The 8,800-nt window shown below is 36.3% G+C and overlaps 1 protein-coding gene across 1 annotated transcript; it reads right to left on the bottom strand.

Annotated features, from left to right (window-relative positions):
• Positions 1–3,144: 3,144 nt before the first annotated feature.
• Positions 3,145–8,549, bottom strand: LOC107465458 (uncharacterized). The gene is made up of 8 exons (XM_021131883.2): positions 8,523–8,549; positions 7,005–7,109; positions 6,856–6,873; positions 5,121–6,514; positions 4,517–5,017; positions 4,080–4,295; positions 3,760–4,001; positions 3,145–3,236 (listed from the first exon to the last, which is right to left on the bottom strand). The coding sequence occupies exons 1-8, from the start codon at positions 8,547–8,549 to the stop codon at positions 3,145–3,147; spliced, it is 2,595 nt and encodes an 864-aa protein (XP_020987542.2).
• Between the last annotated feature and the right edge of the window lie 251 nt (positions 8,550–8,800).

An 8,800-nucleotide genomic window follows, 5' to 3' on the forward strand; every position in this document is an offset into this window, starting at 1 on the left:
AGTCTCTACACGAAAATGCTTCAATGTTCAGCCCAAGCACACACCAAGTGGGTCCGGAAGTGGATTTTTATGTAATTTACTCATCTTTGTAAACCCTAGGCTACTAATTCTCTACAATAGGACCTTTTACTATTGTATTTTCATCTTTGGACGTCTAGTTCTTAGATCAGATCTTGAGATCTTTGAATCTTTTGATCACGTTATGGGAGGCTGGCCATTTGGCCATGCCTAGACCTTGTTCTTATGTATTTTCAACGGTGGAGTTTCTACACACCATAGATTAAGGTGTGGAGCTCTGCTGTACCTCGAGTATTAATGCAATTACTATTGTTCTTCTATTCAATTCAGCTTATTCTTGTTCTAAGATATCACTTGTTCCTCAAATCATTGGATTCTATTCCAACCTGATTGAGAACCGACAGGTGATTAGCCGTGCTGTGACAGAGCGCGTTGAACATTTTCACTGAGAGGATGGGAGGTAGCCACTGACAACGGTGAAACCCTACATACAGCTTGCCATGGAAAGGAGTAAGAAGGATTGGATGAAGACAGTAGGAAAGCAGAGAAACGGAAGGGACAAAGCATCTTCATACGCTTATCTGAAATTCTCACCAATGAATTACATAAGTATCTCTATCTTTATTTTACGCTTTATTCATAAATCATCTATAACCATTTGAATCTGCCTGACTGAGATTTACAAGATGACCATAGCTTGCTTCATACCAACAATCTCCGTGGGATCGACCCTTACTCGCGTAAGGTTTATTACTTGGACGACCCAGTGCACTTGCTGGTTAGTTGTACGAAGTTGTGATAAAGAATTGAGATTACAATTGTGCGTACCATGTTGATGGCACCATTGATGATCACAATTTCGTGCACCAACTAGGTTTTACATTCTACCCCCTAACAGAAATTTTCGCCCTCGAAAATTCCATCTGCCACCACGAGTACGTGAGCGTAGTCTGCCTTTATATCCAACACATAGTAGGTCCAAGGTCTTTTTAATCTGCGCACTTCCGTTGCCGCACTCTGATTTCTCTATCTCCGAGGGTCTCGGTCATTCGTTCAACGGCGACTAACAACCTTGTTCCTTACTTTTGTCGTCTCATCAACTCACATCCTATTAAATCTCAAATCATGTCATCAATAATATCACCATCATCGTTAATCATAGTCATCATCCCGCATCACTATAATCAACCAAAGATCATCACCACACCTTAATCATACTCCATCACTATCCTCTCTTCTGTCATGCTAATTACCATTAATCACAGCTCAACTCTAAGCATAACCTCCAGACTTACTTTCTTATTCCCAAACCCTCGAATTTTTATATAACTTGCTGTTTTAAAGTCTTTGACTAATAATCAAAACTCTCTTCATTTTTAAAAATCAAATGAGTTTAAAATAATAAGTTAACAAAATCATAAGAATCCGATTTTCTTTAATAAGCTATGAAAGCATTCGGAACACATCTCTTTTGTTAAAGTTACTCAAATCAAAAATCATTTTCAAAACCATAAACAACACATCATTTTCAAAACCATAACCAGCACTCTTTCAAATTCTTGGAAAAATTTCGACAGTACCTCCCCTAAAAACTGGAGTTTGCCACCCATCGTGGGTTCCCTCAAACCAATCTCAGTACAACATCAGCATTTCAATTTAATGGTTTTCAATTTCGTCTTTCAAAACTAATCATTATAAATCTCAATCTAAATCCAAGGCCACCATGATCAAATATCATAGTACTCATCTCTTAAACATGACGACATGCACTCACTCATCATCTAAATCTAATTACGCATCAACGATCATTTCCTCATCCGTTTCCGAACCATCAAAGTTCATAGCCACAATTTATCACAATTATCTAACATCATTATCTGCATTAATTCACTAACCTTTCAAGTACTCAAAGCATAGAGCATTTCTAATCATACCATACTATTCCTTATTATTACCATACTATGCTAATGCTTCAGCGAGCTTCTGCTGCATCATTTTAATTATTAACTACCAAGAATCCAGAAATCAACCAATTAAGTGACAAACATAGCCTATCAATCTCAACAGAAAATCGTTTACATCACAGGCATTTATCTATTTGTTCTAATCTCCTAAACTTATCAGGTATTCAAAGCCGAAAGCATTCTTGTTTAAAGCAAACCTCTACTCGGACCATCCGGTTTAGTTCTAAGTCTAATACTAAGCTCGACATTCCCAATTTTATTGTAAAGGTGGTATTATAAAATCATGCACTGTCCTTTAAGCCTGATTATTACAATTACCTCAATCTTACTGTCGCAATCGGCCCACATCCTGACTCCCTCCTCGTTGGCAATTTCTTGATACATACCCTGGTAACCAGCACTTGTAACATACACCTAACCCAATCGGCACGGCCAATTTGGGTGATGACTTCCACATCTTTGATAGCTCGAAACATCTGAAGCAGCCACTGTCTGTTTTCCCTCACCGTTCACTTGGGACTCCTCATTCATTGCAAAGTTATTCCGTCCTTGGGGAAAGTGTTTGTGAATCCTCTCTCTTTAAACTCTCGACCCCTTGGTGCCAGTTATTGGTTGGGCTTCCTATGACTTCCTTTCTCTGTAGCCACCTTTTTCATACACTCTTCAGCAATTCTGCTTTTATTCATCAACTCTGAGAAAGTCTGGATCTCCATTGGTCCCACTGAACTTAAGATATCGCTCCGGAGCCCTCCTTCATACTTGATGTACTTCCATTCCTTGAAGTCTCTAGGAGCTCCATGATACATGCGGGAAAACCTAAATAATTCTTCAAATTTGTCTGTATACTCAGACACAGACATAGCACCCTGCTTCAGTTGCAGTAACTCCAGTTCCTTGGCCGTCTTGACAGAATTTGGAAAGTACTTTTTATAAAATTTCACCTAGAAGGCATCCTAAGTGATAGGGTCATCACCTTGCTGCAGGAGACATCGGACTCCTTACCACCAATGCGATACTTCTCTAGTGAGCAAATAGGTAGCAAACTCAACACTACCCCTTAGGTACCATTTGCGCTTTTGAACTTAGGTGGATTAATCTTTAAGAAGGTTGCCACTGTCATTAGGCCCTGAGCTCCACTTCTGCCATTGCCATTATTATTTATCTATTGCCTAAGAGCCTCCGCAGTGGCCTGCATAGCAGCTAGTACGACCTCTCTCACAGCCTCGACCACATCCACGAGGCGCCATCTGGTCCCTATACACACCAAACAAACGATATCAAGTTGATCAGTCTCAATATCAGAAGTATAGTGCTTCAAAGTACCAAAGGTACACTCGTGGACTTCATGCTAGATGTATCGGTTAGATACCCTAACTAGCACAAGCACAGACTCAGAGTATGCATTGAAGCATAAGCAATTCCATCCCTCAGACTTACAAGGACAAACTACTCTGATACCATAATAACGGCCCAGACTACCCGCTAGCATGATATTATCTGCTTTGGTACACAAGGCCTCACGATTTTGCCTTTGACAATAGGGATGATAGCCGAAGCCCCCCACACTCACTCGTCAAAATGCGTCATGCTAGGTAGAGGTATCCACACTCTTATAAGGCATGCTTCGTTCCCCTCCCTAACCGATGTGGGACCTTACATAAACCACTCACACTTAAATAGCACAACTTTAAATTGGCTATAATAGTCTAACTCAACAATATCCATGATTCTACATAATATCTTATATTGACCTTGATTAGTTTTTTGTCCTTAACACTAGCAAAGCTTGTAGTTTCAGCCACCACAGTGACACTATTGTTTTGCATTTTTCGCATCACTTCTCGCCACTTAGTATGAAATCTGTACCCATTGACGACATAAGCAGAAAATGATTTTATAACCTTATCATCATCCTTTATGGCACGTCCTGTAAACCATTCTATAAAGTCTTCATTTTGATCTTTAACAATGTTCCACTTTCGCTTCCGCTTGGCTTGCTTTTGTTGCTCACCATATTCTCTACAAGGGATGTTTATTATTATGTAATACTACTAAAATTAGTCTAAGGAATAGAACAAATGAGACGTTCAATTTTACCTAATGTAAGGCTCCATATTAACACAACTGTTCAATACATATGCATTAGCTTGAAGGAGTGACTTCTCATCCAAAATAATTAGTTGCCCTTTTTTTTCACCCAATGGAATTTCCTTGTTTGTGAACAAATTTGAATCAGGATCTTTGTTTGAAGTGCCTTCATCATTATTCCGAGATACTCTGTTGAATCTTGTTTTCACTCCCTCATGTAAATATCTTGAACAAAAAGTTAAACACTCTTCAGCTAAATAACCCTCTGCAATTGATCCTTCCAGACGACTTCTATTGCGAATATACCCTTTTAGTGTGCACCTATATCTCTCAATCGGATACATCCATCAAAACTGGACGAGACCACCTAACCTTACCTCATTAGCGAAATGAATAGGCAAATGAACCATTATATCAAAAAAGGTAGGGGAAAATTTTTCTCTAACTGGCACAAAGTCTCTACAATCTTTGAATCTACACCATTAATCCCTTCTAAAAATATTTCCTTTTGACATAGCTGACGAAAAAAGGAACACAAGCGAACTAGAAGAATAGCAACATGATCTGGAAGAATGCTCTTGATTGGTATTTGCAACAGGTAATGCAACATAAAGTGAGCATCATGAGTCTTATAACAGTAAAGCTTTCTCTCTTCTTGTTGTACACAACGAGAAATGTTTGAAGCACTTTCATCTGGCAATTTTGTTTTCTTCAAAACACCACAAAAAATGGATTTCTCCCCTTTGGTCATTGAGAAGCATGCTCTAGCAAGTTTAGTTCTTTTGCCATCCTTTGTATTTGTTGGGTGAGGATTCTTTTGAATGCCCATCTCCTTAAGATCATAACGAGCCTTTACATGGTCCTTCGTCTTTCCAGGAATATCCAATAAGGTACCAACTATACTATCGACTATATTTTTTTCTATATGCATTACATCAAGGTTGTACCTGATCATACAATGCTGCCAATATGGTAACTCAAAAAAGATTGATTTTTTTCCATTGGCCTTTACTTTTGTTTTACGTCTTCCCAAAGGCATTATCTACTGACTTTATCATATCTAGAACCTCTTCACCGGTTAACATTCGTGGTGGATCCCTGAATTCAGTTTTTCCATTAAAAGATCTCTTGTTAGAGCTCCATGCGTTATCAACTGGCAAAAATCTCCTATGGTCCATGTAAATTGTCTTTTGGCTATGTTTCAAATAACAAAAAGAAGTATCATGGTTACAACATGGGCAAGCCAACTTCCCTTTGGTACTCCAACCAGACAACATGGCATACGCTGGAAAATCATTGATTTTCCAAAGAAGTGCAGCATACATTCGAAAAGTTTCTTTTTTGAAAGAGTCATATGTATCTATCTCTAACTCCCATAGCTCCGTCAGCTCTTCAATCAATGGTTGCAAAAAAATGTCAATATTATTTCCTGGTGAACAAGGTCCAGGTATGAGTAAAGAGAACATGCAATATTCTGACTTCATGGACATCCACGGGGAAACGTTGTACACCATTAAGACAATTGGCCATGTGTTATGTGCCACGTTCATAGTTTGAAAAGGATTAAAATCATCACTTGCCAAACCAAGCCTCAAGTTTCGAAGTTCTTTTGAAAAGTTTGGGTACCGACTATCGAAGTTCTTCCATGCTTGACCATCAGAAGGGTGCCTTATGCAACCGTCTTTCAAACGCTGCTCATCATGCCACCTCAATGCCTCTGCTGTGTTTGGGCACATAAAAAGCCTTTTAAGCCTTGGTATTAAAGGAAAGTATCTTAGGGTCTTCACAGCAACCTTATAAACTTTATTTGGAAGCACAAAGTCATCTTCATTGCCATCCATAGTAGGAGTCAGATTATATTGAGACTCTCCACAGATATGACAAATTGAGTCATTTATGTACTCATTCCGATATAGCATGCAGTCATTAGGACATGCATCAATTTTTTCATAGTCAAGGCCCAAGTCTTTAATCATATTCTTAGCTTTATTAAAAGAAGTGGGAATGTTCAAATCAGGTATAGCTTCTTTTAATAACTCCAAGAGGGAGGTAAAAGATGTGTTACTCCAACCATGTAAACACTTCAAGTGGTAGAGATGAATGATAAACGATAATCTCAAAAATCTAATAGTACAATTCGGATATAATTCTTGACCTGCTTCATCTATCAACTTATAAAATCGCTTCGCATCTTTATTCAACCCGCTGTTTCCCTCTTTAAGATTTGCCATATCTCCGAATGCATGACGCAGCAACCCATCAATTTTATCAAAGCTGCCTCGATCATCCATGTCACGTTCCACAACTATTGAGATTATTGGTTCCCCATGATTGATCCATCTTTTATAACTTTTGACAAACACGTAGCAAATAAGATGCTCATATACAGCATCTCGTTCACGCCAATAAGTATTTCCACACTTTACACACGGACCTGGATTTCTCTTCCAACCAGTTGTCCAATTAAAAAGGAAAACTTTAAAAAATTATTAACACCATCTATATACTTGTTCTCAAATCTTGGTGAATCTATCCAATCTTTTGATAGAATATGATTAAACCTAACAATGTAAATATCTGAACTTACTAAACAAGATCTTGTAGGTCAATTATAGTGACAATCTAGCTAGCATATACACACTTACTACCCAAATAAATGGAAGATCAAATTATTTTATATGACAAGTATGATATAAACTTACTGCTTAGTTCCTTCATTTTGAGATGCCATATGAAGTGGTTATATACAGTGCCACAGCAATTAGTCAACTCCTTTTGTCTTTACCAGTCCAAAAACATTATACTGTATACAAAACAAAACAAAAAATTCAAGAGAAGCTAAAGAACATTCAACAACTCTGTGATCCATCAAGGTTAAATACATCACCTAAAATAAAAAAATAAACTCAAAACTGCTTTATAAAGCTCCATTGCCTGTGCAGCTAAAAATTTAGCGGTTGCTGTCAACTTGGTCTTCACCTTTCTCTTCCCCACTTGAAATCCATCTCCACCCTTATTACAAATTGTAGAACTATTTTCCTGAAAGAAATTCAAGAGTTAGTAATACTTGGAGAGGAAGTAATGAATAAGAATTTAAGCATGAATTTTGTCCTATATATGCTTGTCATATGATTCAAATTAAGAAGTCAGGCTATAAGTCCTACTTTTTCTGAAGTCATACAACATTGATAAATATACTTGAAATGGAAATAGTAGCTATTTTCATGAAAGAAAAATGAAGAAACTAATTGAAAGTTATTGACGTAGAAGTAAAGTATCCCCTGAACTTGATACATTTAATAATATTTTAAAATAAAAAAATAAAATTAATTAAAACATGTAATAATAAAAGTCTGTCTATTTAGTTCTACTTTCAAGCCCCTAAACCTAATACATTTATAGACACCTGAGTACATACTAATATAAAATTTCAGCCTTGTTGACAAGCTAAAATATCAACACATAGCTAGCTTGCAGAGGCTAATCATTGACCTATTGATCTATCTACATTAGATATTGCATTTTCTCTATCTTTAACGGCTTCCTCCTTCTGTATATTATATTCCTTCTACGCATGCTATAATATATGTTAACTTTAAAGTCTAAAGTTTTAAAATAACAACAGATATTATATATTATAGACAGAAGTAATATTGTATAGATACTTGTGGATGTCTCTTTATTATTTAGATTTTGATCCAAACAACACATAACAACACTTTGAAGACAACTTATGCTTTCACCAATGCCTAAACTAATTTTATTTTATGATCTTCACATACATGGCTTACAAGTACGCACTAAGATTTGTACATTGAAACTAATAGTAGCTATTTGAAAGAAATATTATTAACTAGTTATGTAATATTAAAAATGTTATTAGCAACTTTACTTCATAATTTTCAGTAGAAAATAATAATTAGATATTTATAAACAGTAAATGCTTCTCAATAACAAACATGCAACCTGAACCAATAGAAAACAGGTGCATTGTAGAGGGATTAGGAAACAAGTGATTCGATTTTAATATGCTGCCCAAAACCTGTACCAATTTCTATTACATCCGAATATTAGACAATGCTAATTATCTACTCATAATACTTTCAGGGGTGTTTTACTGCAGGATGCCAGTGTTAGCAAAGGAGTTAAAGAAGCTATCGCTTGAGATGAGCCACAACACAACTATACGTTTCAACTTTCACAAGGAGTATTTCTGAAATGCAGAATGATATTTAAACAACTTTTATTCATTTTTTTGTAATTATCAATTAAATGATTCAAAAAGGAAATTGAGAAATGTTTAGTTCATAGAGAATTATTCTCGTGTTACTTTATAATTTTCAATTTCAATCAAGTTTAATAACAATAAAAACACAACTAGATAAATTAATACCAACCTAGTTAAGAAATTAAGCTACTGGGTCCATCAAAAACAACAATGACAATACGAACAGTTCTTGTAGTTGCATCAGGAGCCATAATCTTCAAAGGCCACCAAAAATCTACAAAAAAAATTAAAATTGGGTTAGAGGCCAAAACTTAGTGTCAAAAAAAAGAGCACAAACAATTGAAAAAACTTAGCTAATTGCAAAAACTAAACTAATTAAATTGAAAAGAAAAAAAATAAGAAAAGAAACTTATTTGGAATACTCAATGGAATGAGTAACTAAGTGAGTGATGACACGAAGAGCTTTGAGAGCTCCTGAAGCTGACGATTCACGAATTTAGGG

Source organism: Arachis duranensis, chromosome 9 (genome assembly GCF_000817695.3).
Source record: "Arachis duranensis cultivar V14167 chromosome 9, aradu.V14167.gnm2.J7QH, whole genome shotgun sequence".
Lineage (NCBI taxonomy): Eukaryota > Viridiplantae > Streptophyta > Magnoliopsida > Fabales > Fabaceae > Arachis > Arachis duranensis.